The sequence below is a fragment of the Biomphalaria glabrata genome, chromosome 3 (genome assembly GCF_947242115.1).
Source record: "Biomphalaria glabrata chromosome 3, xgBioGlab47.1, whole genome shotgun sequence".
NCBI lineage: Eukaryota > Metazoa > Mollusca > Gastropoda > Planorbidae > Biomphalaria > Biomphalaria glabrata.
In genome coordinates, this window is record NC_074713.1 from 4185151 (window position 1) to 4199345 (window position 14195).

The window sequence follows — 14195 nt, forward strand, 5'->3', positions numbered from 1 at the left end:
TTTATATGCCTGCAAAAGAAACAGATTAAATCAGGCCACTTCAGATTCTTAAAAATTATGTTGGTTTATACAATTATCAATGTTGTCCAACAAAATTATTTTATCTTTTTTTTGCTTGTAGAATCCAGAAGAATGGCAGAGACTCAACAGCACCTTATTTCAATGTTGACAGACTAAAAGCTTACAACATGCAGGCTTTGTCAGCTGCTGTGGAGAAGGGGGCAGCCCATGTCAGAGATTCCATTGGAGGAAGCAACACTAACCTATTTGTGTATGTGTTAAGTTGTTTTGATAATATGTCTTTAAATTGTTGACTATTGTTGATAATATGTTGTAAATAAGTACCATGAGTTACCTTGTTATAAATAAGTACCATGAGTTACCTTGTTATAAATAAGTACCATGAATTACCTTGTTATAAATAAGTACCATGAGTTACCTTGTTATAAATAAGTACCATGAGTAACCTTGTTATAAATAAGTACCATGAGTTACCTTGTTATAAATAAGTACCATGAGTTACCTTGTTATAAATAAGTACCATGAGTTACCTTGTTATAAATAAGTACCATGAGTTACCTTGTTATAAATAAGTACCATGAGTTACCTTGTTAAAAATAAGTACCATGAGTTACCTTGTTATAAATAAGTACCATGAGTTACCTTGTTATAAATAAGTACCATGAGTTACCTTGTTATAAATAAGTACCATGAGTTACCTTGTTATAAATAAGTACCATGAGTTACCTTGTTATAAATAAGTACCATGAGTTACCTTGTTATAAATAAGTACCATGAGTTACCTGATTGTTTGTCTTGTTTCATGTGTTTCATTTTCCCTCTATGAAATCAATTGGATAGACCTTTGTTGAAAATCTGTGACAATTTGCTGGTCATGGGTCTTCTGAATGATGATGACCTGCAACACCTACTATGTCTGATTGAACCAGCTGTATTTGATGACTCTGGCTTTAGAAGTAAGTCACACTTTTTATTTCATTCCAGTAACCTAGTAATGTATTAAATTGATTAAGAATTTCAAGGTAATTTTAAGAGGTTTATACATTCTGAACTTTTATATCACCTCTTTTATAAACTGTACCACAAAAAGATCATTATAATTTACTTCATTATAATAAAGAGGCACATTGCAAAATTATATCAAAGCAGGAATGAATTACTGACTACATGTTAAACTGGACATTGATTTTCATTTATGATCAGATCTAGGGAAAAAAGGGTTATTACAAATGGAGCTAGAAGAGCCTGTAAAACTACAGGTTAGTTGTTTTTTTTTAATCCTTTGGAGCCTTCAAACTCTGAATTTATATTTACTGGTTTAAGAAGTAGTTTAACTATTTAATCAAATAAATTTATCTTTAGGTCTATGAGAAATAGAGAACAAATATTCTAGAATTTACATTTATAAAACTTTCATGTTTTATATAGTTGTTTTGCTTTTTAATTCTGCATAGGTTTGCAAGATTCTTCAACATTTGTGTGACCTGCAGTTGAGACACAGAGTGGAGTCCATCATTGCATTCTCTGATGATTTTGTTGCCAACTGTCAGAATGTAAGATTCTGTAGAAAGTAGTTTTATGTTGTTCAGATAGTGCAACTGCCCAGTTTATGCACTGGGTAATTGTCAGTCTATTAAGTGAAATGCACAGCTCTTTGTCCAGATCATGTTGCATGACGTGGGCAAAGTTCTTTTCAATACATGCTTGAATTATGTCTTTTACAATGTCTTTAAAGGATCAGTTGAGACGTTATATTGAGATCAAACAGACTGACATGCCTCCTGCTATGGCAGCAAAGAAAACTAAAGAATTCAGGTGTCCTCCAAAAGAACAGGTATTTGACTTGTATATACATTTTGTCATCAACTGTTATTCTGTACATTTTATAATGCCAAAAATAGTCAACAAATTTTAAAACTTTATTTCAAGTCCAGAGACATTCCTTCATTTTAAAAAATGTATGCTTAGTGAAATTTATTGATGTAAATGTATGTCTAAAATGTATAACAGTAAAGAGAATTGGCATGGCACAATGAGTCTAATTAGTGATTAAGTATGCATTTTTAATTGTGGCACATGGCAACATTGTTTCTATCTAGAGCCTTTATTTCTGATATTTAAAATCTGGTCCACTTGAATAACTATCTGCTACTGTGAGCAGTTAATTGAGAAAATGTTATGGTCTGTAAGAGAATTTGAAAAAAAAAAAGATTTTCTAATTTCCAGCACATTAAATGACATATTTATTGTGTTATTTAGTAGCAGCAGATGGTGGCTAGAAGAAGTGTGATTTAGTCTTGGAGTTCTCTCTTCCATTGAAACATCATATTTCATATTTGTAGTTAACACTGGCCATATTTTTAATTAATTACTTATGGTCTACATACATTTGTTTAAACTTGCTCAGATGAAGGCATTACTAACATTCAAACTTGAGGAAGATGAAAATAATGAGTCTTGTCCATGCCGAGATGACATTAAAGCTACTCTGAAACAATTTCATGAGGAGCTTTTGCAGGTATGTTTGTACATTACATATTACATTACATCTTCATTTTTTTTTTTAAAGATAGTAACGTATATAGTAATGGAAGATTATTGAATAAACAACTTTATAATTTTGGTCTTTAAACTAATAATACTTCTTGCTATTTGTCTAGCACTGTAAGATGCCTCAAATGAATGAAGAAGAACCACCAGCAGCCATTGAAGCCCCACCTTCATCCACTGTTTCACAGAAACTATTATCTTTAATTTGGAAGGCCAAAACACTAGAGATCACTGCTTGTATTGAGGCCCCTAAAATTCCAGGTGACTCTTAAGAGATAATTAGACCACAGACATACTTACTTTGGAAACAGCATTATAATTGCAGAGGTTCTCAAAGTGTATAGCATTGTACCCAGGAGGGGCTTCAGATTTTTTTTGTTTTACATTGTTGACTTTTGACTTTAAAAAAGTTAAAATGTAGGACAGCCTGAAAAATGTAAAAAAAAAAGAAAGAAATATTACCATTCTTTTTAATGTATATCTTATATAAAATAATTTATTTCCTCTAACTTGAATTCCTTCAATTCAGCAAGATTATTTTTTATCTTGCGGAATTTTTAGACAATGCACCATATTGCTATAGATAAAAGCTGAGTGTGTAAACATTTGATTTTTTTTTATTCATCTTAAGTTTTGTTGTTTCCTGTCATTCATCCATTCATCCTTTATTTTAGAACTTTATAAATGTTGTTGGTTTGTACTAAATTGTCTATACACTAAATACGCTTTGTTAACCAGACAATAGAAAAGTACAAAACTAAAAATACAAATTATTAATACAGAGAGGGACACTTTCTAGCTTGTTATACTGACATTCACATTTTTAAAAATAAAATTATATTGCATTTTGTGCAATGTACTTTTTTTTTTGTTTTTTTAGTTTAAATTATCTATCTTTAACTTGTACTATTTCTATTTGTCACTCACTCTGCTTGTGTATGTGTAAAGATTCTATTCAGAAGTTGATCACTGCAACCATGATTAGATGGGCACAAGAATCTTTTATATCCAGTCAAGATTTGGTGAGAGAAATGTTTAGTCTACTGTACAGACAGTATGATGGGATTGGAGAGGTAGGTCAATGCTAGAGCTTAAATACAATAGATCAGTTACTTAGAGTGCAATAAAAAAAAACATTTTTAGGATGTCATATAATGAAAATGTTAAACAAATGACTTGATTATAACAGCTGATGTCAGCCTTGGAGAAAGCCTATGTAATCAGTAGTAAAAGTCATGAAGATATTGCCCAACTGTTGAAGTCCTTGGGAATCATTAGATCTTTGCTGCAAGTTCAAGCAGGTCCTGATGAAGAAGAACTGATGAAACAGAATCTTAAGTAAGGAATACAATTGCTTATTATTTGCTTTTTATAGGACTATTTCATTATATATAAATCTTTCCCTACCTTTCTCTTTTCGTTTATGCTTTTGACTTTTCCTCTTCAGTTTGGTTCATATCTCCATTTATCTTATTATGTTTTTGTTGCATTTCTTATGAATCTAAACCAGAACTTGTAAAGAAAAAACAACTTAAAGCAGTTTACTGTAATTAATTTGCATTAGGAGCAGTCACATGTATCTTAAAAATGTCATCAAAAATGTGAAAAATTGAACAAAAATGATAAAAAATGATTAAGAATCTTATGTTTATAATGAATTAGAAATCATTTTCACTCATATACAATTTGGCAACCAAAGTTTAGACAGAACTTTTTCGTTGTTGTAATTGGTCTTAAACAATACAATAATGTTTTTTTTTGTTTCTTATGATCAGAGATTTAATGGACAACAAAGTTTTCTTTCAACATCCTGACCTGATGAGGGCATTATGTGTTCATGAAACTGTCATGCAGTTGATGGTTAACACTCTCAACAAGGCTCAGCAACAACAGCAGCAGCAGCAGCAACAAATCACTACAGGAGATGGTACAGGTAGACAGCCACCACAATCCAACACAATGGAAAGTTTGAGTGAACAGAATAAGGTAATAATCAGTTCACTTCCTCTGATATTCAGTGGATTAAGCGTTAAATATTTATAAGTAAATGCTGTCTATGTATTCCTTTGTAGGATGCTGCAGCTGAAATGGTTGTTATGTGCTGTCGCTTCCTTTGCTATTTCTGTCGTACTAGTCGGCAGAATCAAGCTGCCATGTTTGAACATCTGAGTTATCTGTTAGACAATAGCAGCATGTTGCTAGGTAATGTAACTCTACTCTCATCTTTTAAAACTCAATGTTTCAAGACTTAAAGACATAACATTAGATATTACATAAGGATATTTTATTGGGCAAGTTTAATATATATATTCATAAATTTACAATCAAGCATTATTATCTACTTAGTCTGATAAATAAAGAATTGTGCTGTTAGGAAGTACAATAATAAAATCCCAATTTAATGTCTCTCAGCTCGACCTTCCCTAAGAGGTTCCTGTCCCCTTGATGTGGCCTATTCTTCACTTATGGACAACAATGAACTGGCACTTGCACTAAGAGAATCACACTTGGAGAAAATAGCAGTTTACCTATCCAGATGTGGTGTACAGGTCAGTCAATGCCTTGTTTAATAGAAGTACTTTCAATCAGGTCTGGAATATAAGTATTTTGAATCTAGTTTAAAAAACAACAGATTTGACCTTACAGGCTAATTTATAAGTTGAATTCATTATTTTCTTTATAATCTTATAATCAGTGGTATATACTACTAATTCACTTGTGAAAAAGTGAAAAAAAAGTTTTAGGTATGAAAAATAGTTATCACAATACGGCTATATAAATTGTGTATAAATGTTTTATGACAGGTAAATGCTGAGCTGTTAGAGAAAGGATATCCAGATATTGGATGGGACCCTGTAGAGGGAGAACGATTTTTGGATTTCTTTAGATTCTGTGTTTGGAATAATGGTAAGAGACTTGATGTAACTAACAATGCATATTTCTTAACTTAATCATGTTTTAAAATTTCTGCTGGAAGACCGTCTGAGCTAGGCGGTTTGTGTCTTCTGAGCATCCCAATGTCTGTTTCAACTTATACAAGACTTGGATGTTTGTCTAGTTCCTTTTTCACTGTTTCCTGTGGAGTTTCAGCAATAGACTTCTCAGAGACAACCCTTTGGTCACAAAAAAACACAGTTTTCCCCTTCACTGGTTAGCCTTTTTGGTAAACAGGATGAGGCTGTCAGCAGTTGTTAGAGGCTCTATAATCTGGAGAGCTCTCACAAAAGCCGTGGGACAAACATCTGAGACCCTTGTTGCAGAAGACGAAAAGAAAACTGAAATAGACCCCAGTGGACAAAGGCTTTGCATGTATCAGGTGTGGAAAATATATGCATGCTGCAAATGGGTTTTCATAGTCCATGTGAAATACTGCACTCATCCTTGACCTTCAGAGTTGAAGACACTGCCATTATAAATCATTGTGGTTATGTGTCTCTAATTTTATGACTAATATTTTCAAATAATTTTTTAAATAATACATAGCAAATAAAACTGGTCAGTACACCTTTTAGAAAAAGGCAAATCTTATTGAAATTAATTTGCCTCTTGGCTTTTTTAAAAACATTAAAGAAGGATGTCATATAGTCATACTTATGACCATCTGCATTTACTGTATCCCAATGTAATTAATTTTTTAAAACTTGACCAGAATCTGAGTACAAGCCATTACTTAATCTGATTGTTTGGTTGAAACTTAGTGGTCTTATCAAAGATCTTTTTGTTAAATTGCTTTTGTATAGCCCATCTTTTCATACTAGAGCATTCTTAGCGCACTATGGGCCCACCTCTTTTGTGCACATGTGGGGTGGAGAGGGGGGATTTAAGAGAAGTTTTCCATGCTGCCATTAGGGGCTCAGCAAACACAGCTCAGCTCGAGTTGGGATTTGAACTCAAGCCTCCTTGATAGATAGCCACTCAGCCAAACCTCCCACTATTTTTTCTTTTGACACATCTAGCTTATCGTAATTCATGAAGTTTTGTATAAGTAATTGTATTTCCAAGACAAATGTTAATATGGGTAATTATGAAGATTTCATGTATGTACAGTCTTAAGACTTGTGTGTTGCTTATATTCACAGGAGAACATGTCGAAGAGAATGCTAACCTCGTGGTCAGACTTCTGATTCGTCGACCAGAGTGTCTTGGCCCAGCTCTGAGAGGAGAAGGTGGAGGCCTACTGAAAGCTATGAAAGATGGCATCAGGATGTCTGAGCAAATAGCTGCTGCCAGAGATAGCAGTTCTAGCAGTTTCCTGATGGCTATGAATGATGATGATGATACTGGGGGAAGTTATTTGGTGAACAGGTTAGACCATTTTTATCTTTTAATCCAGTAGCTCCTAATTTATTTATTTTTTTTCTTTTAAAAACAGCAACATTTTTTTTTTCAATTGAAATTTAAATATTTTCTAATCAATCTCCAGTAAATACAAGTTTCACACCCTACCACCTCCAGAAGATGAAGATTACATAGACATGGGCAGTGCCATATTGGAGTTCTACAGTAGCCTGGTAGACTTGCTGGGCAAATGTGCTCCAGACGCTGAGGCCATCAAGGCTGGCAGAAGTGACTCATTGAGGGCAAGGGCAATCTTGAGAAGTCTTGTCTCCATGGATGATCTAGAAGGAGTTTTGGGCTTACCTTTCATTTTACCTGTTGGCCAGGCTCCAAAAGATGATGAAGAAGGTAGCTACTTGATGTAATGGCAACACTTATATATTTATACAATAATAATTAGTAAAGTAAAAGTAGTAAAGTCTCCTTTTCAGATCTTGCAATCCATAGGGTTGATGACGTTTCGGTCATTTGTTTCTTTGGACTGTGGTTAATGAGCAGGGTGTCATGTTTGCCAGCACAATAAAAAACCAGTTTTACTTTCCCCAACTAAAGTCAGGTACTCATTAGAGTAAGGTGGACTCAGGTGCGCCCTGAAAATCCTGAAATTCAAAATTAGTCTTCACATAGATTCGAACACAGGATTCCAGGTTCAGAAGCCAAGCGCTAAACCACTCAGCCATCATGCCCCACATTAATAATCTATATTCTAAAAATATTGGTAATGGATATTGAAGCTCCAGTGTTTTCAAGCTCATTTGTATTTTACTCATCAATACTCCACAAGTGTTTCATCAAGTCTGATTATTTCAGGTGGTGGGGGCCCAGGAGGGGATGGAATGCCACCTGGACTACTGCCAAGTCACAAGGCATCTATTGTCATGTTCCTAGACAGAGTGTATGGAGTTGATGACCAGGCCACATTTTACAGACTGCTGGATGATGCTTTCTTGCCTGATCTCAGAGCAGCCACAACTCTAGATATGGTAGGGGGGAGCATTCAGTTCTTTTTTTTTTTTAGTTCTTCCAAATATTTAATGTGAATCTTTTCTGTTCCTCATCTATTACCGTTTTACTTCTGTTCACAAAAATCTTGAAACATGTACAGACTTAATTTATGGCCATCTCCAATTTTTATCCTCCTTAAATACTTACAAAATCAGCTTTACGTTCAGTAGGTCTAATATTTTAAAAACATATTTACATAAATAGCTCATAACCCAAAGCTTGCATAGAAGAAGATATTAGCTATATATATATGTTAAGAAAAGATAAAATTTATTATTATATTTAAAATATCAACCATTACAAGTTCTACATAGATTCTAGGAATTCTCTAAAAGTCAAAACATAACAGCCTTCAGTAGAATTTAAACTTAAGACAGATTTGCCTACACCCTTAGAATAACAGCATATATTCACCATATCTTACAAATCAATGTCTTTTTAAGATTATGTATTCAAATTTTTATTACTGTATTTTTGTATTATTGTATTGTATTTTTGAGAAATTTAATTTTTAACTTTTCAATTAGGCTGCTGCTTCTGAGAGTGATATGGCATTAGCTTTGAACCGCTACCTCTGTACCTCTGTACTTCCATTGCTGATGAAGCACAGCTACTTCTTTAGAGAGTCAGAACATGCCTCAGTTTTGTTAGAGACCATGTTACAAACTTGCTACAGATTGTCTAAATGTAGAACACTGACCAAAGGTCAACAGGAGATGACCTCAGACTTCCTAGTTGCTTTTACACAGTAAGTAGAAAACCTTTAGGTATTAGATCTTTCTAGTTTTCAATGAAACAACATTAGAAAAGGAATTGAGTTAGGTCTAGTGAAAGGTGAAAATTATGTAGTATTTAAATCCAGTTCTACCTTAACTTTCATAGATATGATATGAACCATAGTATTGTCTTAATCCCTGTTTAAATCTGTTTAATTTCTCTCTTTTTCTTTATCAAGAGAACTGCGGCTGCCGTTGATGACTAACCTGCTGAGAAAGCTTACCATAGACGTACCAGCTTTATCTGAACATGCTGTTGTGCCACTCAGGGTAATTACATTTCTATCCACACAAGGCTTATTTTTTAAGTTTAAGAAACCTCACTTTTTATGTGATACTCATAACATGAAAAGTAAAAAAAAATAATTTTTGAAGCACATTATTATTCATATTATTTATAACTTATTAGAATTATTCATTCATGTAAAATTTATTATGAATAGAAACCTAATGTGCATTGTATTTTCTTTATGTAAATGGATGATTTTAAGACCTTCATATATTTTGGCTAAAAAACAATCACAGATGATTGAAAGCAAAAAGTGGTTTGATATAATTGTATTCTTATTTGTAGGTTCTGACCTCTCACTATGAGAGAAGTGGTAGTTACTATGGCACTGGTGCTGGACGTGGCTCTGTAGCTAGTGAAGAGGAAAAGAGACTCACAATGATGTTGTTTCAGGGCATATTTGATTCACTTGCAAAGAGAGTGAGTTGTTGTTTGTGTTAAATCTACCTTAGTTGTGCTATTGTTGTTATAATTTAAACTTATCTTTATATCCTCTTATGTCTTTATTTATATTTATTTTTTTACTGGCTCTGCAAACTCAACCTGCATTTATAAAAATATGAATCAAATGATCTTGTGAGCGCTATATTAATTTTTTTTTTCAGGCCTATGATCCAGAGTTATTTTCAAAAGCTTTGCCATGTCTCTCTGCCATTGGTTGTGCTCTGTCCCCTGATTATGCACTGAGTCATCGTGATGATAAATGGCTAAGACAAACTTCTGTTGACTTGGATGGGGCTTATCACCCTAAACCAGTGGACACATCCAGGTTTAACTTATCCTTCAAAATCTTAATGGATTAACTGATCATTTTTATTTACATTTCAAAACAGTTTAACTTCTCAAATATTCACATTACAAACTAAATTAATGTTTCAGATTAAATAATAAATATCCTTTTTGTTTCAGAATTTCTTTAAACCAGTCTCTTGAAACAGCAGTAACAAAATATGCAGAGCATTTCCATGACTGCTGGGCAGTGAAAAAGGTAAACAGAGTTGTAGGTGGATTTGTTAGAATGTAACAATAAAGGTTTAGTATACTTTGATACAAATCAAATAACAAGTATTCTAGATTGAATTGAAAAATAAAATCTTGTGCTTTTAACATCTTTACAGATAGAACAAGGCTGGCAGTTTGGCAATACGTATGATGATGAACGCAAGATACACCCACTCCTCAAACCTTACCACTTGCTAGACGACAGAGTAATTCACTTTTTTAATCAGATTTTTTTGTAACAATTGTAGTTAAATATTAAGTAAAAGTTGACTTTCAGAGCCGCTAATATATAGAGATATTAGAGTGCTGTTCATGCCTGGTACTCACTTTTCCTTTTTGTTTACAGCAATGGATATTTGCATGAGATTAGAAAAATGCTAATCAAAAGGGATGACATATCAAAGGATGATAAAATCAACCTAGGATACACAGATACTTAAAAAAGCTTAACATCATTTAGAAATGAAAAACTTTATTGAAAAAAGTATTGCCATTGATTAAATTATTGTTATGGGCTAATCTAATCTGACTTCGACTATGTATCAATTATTACTTAACATTAGCCATAGAACATTATTAATTAAACATACTTGATAACAACTTTCAGTTCTATAAAATGAGACTTTATTAATCACTGGGAAATCCGTCCAGTCTTCCTAAAACGCCGTTATTTCCAACTACTATTTAAAACACAGGCTACTTCTAACATAACGCCATGTTGGTCTCTTGTTCGCCTAAGTCTACTACGTCATTAGTCTGTCTTTCTATGTCATTACTTTTACAGTCTAACAAAACTAACCTACTCTCTAAACTAGTACAGTACATTATTTATTTTCAAAAATATAGAAGAATCCAAAAACAAATTAGCTTTGGATTCAAACTAAGAAATCTGAACCCATGCATTGTTACAATCATTAAGGAAAGAAAGCAATTCATTAAAATTGATCTTACCTAGTTATATTTTTTTTTAATCTTTAAAATAATCTTTTAATTTATAGTCAAAAATAATCTTTTAATTTATAGTCAAGAATTGTCATAAATATTGTCAATGTGCTCAACTTGTATTGAAAGTCTGTATACATTTCAACTAATTATTAATACTTAGATCTTATAATACTTAGACCTTATAATACTTAAATACTTTTTTTTATATTTTAGACAAAGAACAGATACATGAATCCTGCCAGAGAGTCTTTGAAGGCCATGTTAGCTTGGGGATGGACATTAGAGCAAGACCAGTCTCGCTTCACATCTAACCGTGAAAGTATCAAGAGAAGAGCATCCAAAGCCAATGTGGTGAATAGTAACACTGTACAGGAGGTTCTTTCATGATCAGCATACATGCTAGATAAGACTTGGGGAAAAAAAAAACTATAATTAAAGATAATTTCTTAAATATTTTAATAATCTTAAATCTATAGTTGATTTTATTAGCATGTCTGCTGTAATGTTTTATCTCCTATATTTTGATCTGAAATATCTTTTGCACCTAGTAAATTTCAATGATATAATTTGATTTGCATTTGAATAAATTAGCTTCATTATAATTTAAGGCTTCTTCTTTTTTTTTTTTAACCTTTTTTATTTTTTTAGTATACTGTTTATAAATAATTTTACATTCTATTTCAGTATGAGCATGGCTACAGTCCACGACCTTATGACCTCAGGAATATTACACTAACAAGAGAAATTCTTGTAAGTACATTTATATTTATATTATGTTATTTTTTTGAAAAAAAAATAGAATACATTTTTATTTAACTCTTTCTCTGATAACGTAATTCACATTGCTCATTTGTATTGTGCTACCATGTTATGATTGAGCTTCAATAACTTTTTGATTTTGTTATCAGACAATGATACAGATTTCATATAGAATTAAAAGTAATTGCATGGTAAAGACTGCTTCAAAATGACTATGAGAGCATTATTCCAGGGGCAAAGAGTTAAAAGAACCTTTTCCTCCAAAACTTTTGAACCACTAAAAACAAGACACATTATCATGATTATTGAACTTACATGCTACTCTTTTGATATACTTCTCAATCCTGTTATTTTGCTTAGCATTACAAAAGAAATGTAACTGTCAATAATAATACATTTTCTAGACCATGTCAGAAAGGTTGTCAGAGAATGCTCATGATCTCTGGGCCAAAAGAAAAAGAGAGGAGCTTGATGCTATTGGTACGTAGACTTGAATGAAAATAATAATTTTTTTATTACATCAATCTGTCTAGCATTGGCTTAGTAACTCTAATAAGTCAAGTATACTATTATCTGCTAACTTTTTTTTAAACATTGTAATTTCTCCTTTTGATAATTCAATTCATTTCTTTGATAGTTGAAGTTTATAACTAATAATGTTTTGTTTTTTTATACACTTATTTTTTGTCACTTCCTTAGTTTATCTTATATATTTCTTAAGTATTATGAAATAGTAAAAATTCTTTGATAAATAATTATAAACATTTTGGAATGAATAAATACTAGATACCTAATTTATTTTTCAACATCATTAAATCAAATCTATTTGCCCCTACTACATTACTATAATAGGATGTTTTTTCTTAAATACTATCAATTGAGACGATTCTTTCACCTAATCTACATAATGTGCTTAGAATTTCTAACCTTCAAACACTTTTAAAACATTTATAAAAAAAGTATTTGTTGCCAGTTTGATTGGAGTAAAAATAGACTGACTCAATTCTTTACATCCTCAAGGTGGTGGTGTACACCCTCAGCTTGTGCCTTATGACATTCTGACTGACAAAGAGAAGAAGAGAGACAGAGAACATGCCCAGGAACTGCTTAGATTTCTTCAGTTTTTAGGTTTCAGAATTACAAGGTAGGGCACTACGTTTCATTACATAATAGAGTTAGAAACTGACTTTTTAAGTATTAAGACTAACCTCATTGTAAAGTTTTTTGCCTAAAATGCCTTTCAATATTTTTGACTATCTTTTTTGTTTTATTGAAGTAAATGTATATTTAAAAAAAAAAAAGCATATATTATGCACTGCTCATGATTTATGTCATTTGGGTGAATCTTTTATTGTCACACACTTGTACACAAAAATCAATGGTGAGCAAACTCTTATATTTGGTACATTTTTATAATACCCAATTTTATTGGTTGATTGCATCAGCTCTAAATTTGTTTAATCTGTTAAAAACGTTAAAAAAATAGTTGAGTATTTCCAACTGGATTTAAAAAAATGAATAGCACTGAACTTGGACAATTTTTCTGGTGCAGTTAACTATGATCATATACCCTTTCTATTTAGTAGTTTTTATTTGATTTCAGTTATTTATATTTTATTTACTTTCTTTTTAATCATTTGAAATTGTATGAATATTGCATGTTTTATTCAAATAGACATCATATAATGTGCACTATAATAAAATAAAAATATTTTTGTTAGTGCTTAGTGGGACATATTACCAACCTATTTTATTTATCATTATTAATAATTGTTGTGTAACTAATCCATTTTGCTTGATTTGTTTTATTATTTATTCTATATCTAAGTCATCTTATAAAATGTTTCATGTAACCCTTATTTTTTTATTTATGTAGATTTGTTCATACATTTATCTTTAGAAAAGTCTTTTTAATTGATTGCACTTAGTTCTTTATTTCTTTAAAAAACATATTTCAAATTTGAATGAAATTGCTAAGAATTATGTTCTGATATAATTAATAAACTTGTTGATCTTAAGAAAATTTATTATATCACCATTGCTATAAGAATTCTAAAAAAAAAGATTTAAGTGTCTGTTTCAATAGTAGCAAATGAATTTTAATATTTGATGAGTATATATTATTTTTTGCTTATTTGAAGTCATTTACACTAGACCATATATAGACCATTTTCTGTGTTTGTGAACAAATACATGTATTTTTTATGTTTCTACTAATAAATCATTGTGTATACTTATAGTGGTGACCTTGGCATTGACCAACGACGTCGTGAATCACATCCCAGAGGCGGAAGAGAAAATGATGAAGATACAGGCGGCGGAGTGTCTGCCACAGAGAGGAGGTTTGCCTACAGCCTACTTGAGAAGCTGCTAGAGTATCTAGATAAAGCATCAGTCAACATGCAGATGACCAGACCTTCTACTAGGTTCTCTCGTCGCCATAGTTACTCCACTGCTACTGAAGATGTCAAATTTTTTGGAAAGGTTAAATATCTATTTGTAGCTTTGTA

The 14195-nt window shown here is 31.9% G+C and overlaps 1 protein-coding gene across 17 annotated transcripts in view; it reads left to right on the forward strand.

Annotated features, from left to right (window-relative positions):
- Positions 1-14195, forward strand: part of LOC106054240 (ryanodine receptor 2-like) — a 112425-nt gene that overhangs the window by 50240 nt on the left and 47990 nt on the right. For 16 of the 17 annotated variants that reach the window (XR_008776880.1, XM_056022955.1, XM_056022960.1 and 13 more), the window contains 27 exons: positions 122-271; positions 862-977; positions 1225-1280; positions 1476-1574; positions 1757-1855; positions 2429-2539; positions 2682-2832; positions 3520-3644; positions 3761-3909; positions 4347-4557; positions 4644-4773; positions 4984-5120; positions 5376-5478; positions 6651-6876; positions 6995-7257; positions 7720-7892; positions 8442-8662; positions 8870-8960; positions 9265-9399; positions 9585-9748; positions 9889-9967; positions 10098-10187; positions 11140-11277; positions 11611-11676; positions 12090-12165; positions 12706-12829; positions 13926-14169. Coding sequence is in view for 16 of the 17 variants with exons in the window: in XM_056022955.1 (XP_055878930.1) it covers positions 122-271; positions 862-977; positions 1225-1280; positions 1476-1574; positions 1757-1855; positions 2429-2539; positions 2682-2832; positions 3520-3644; positions 3761-3909; positions 4347-4557; positions 4644-4773; positions 4984-5120; positions 5376-5478; positions 6651-6876; positions 6995-7257; positions 7720-7892; positions 8442-8662; positions 8870-8960; positions 9265-9399; positions 9585-9748; positions 9889-9967; positions 10098-10187; positions 11140-11277; positions 11611-11676; positions 12090-12165; positions 12706-12829; positions 13926-14169 (3727 nt within the window). In the remaining variant the exon portion in view is untranslated. The remainder of the gene's footprint in view (positions 1-121; positions 272-861; positions 978-1224; positions 1281-1475; positions 1575-1756; positions 1856-2428; positions 2540-2681; positions 2833-3519; positions 3645-3760; positions 3910-4346; positions 4558-4643; positions 4774-4983; positions 5121-5375; positions 5479-6650; positions 6877-6994; positions 7258-7719; positions 7893-8441; positions 8663-8869; positions 8961-9264; positions 9400-9584; positions 9749-9888; positions 9968-10097; positions 10188-11139; positions 11278-11610; positions 11677-12089; positions 12166-12705; positions 12830-13925; positions 14170-14195) is intronic. The other variant, XM_056022963.1, reaches the window with a different exon arrangement.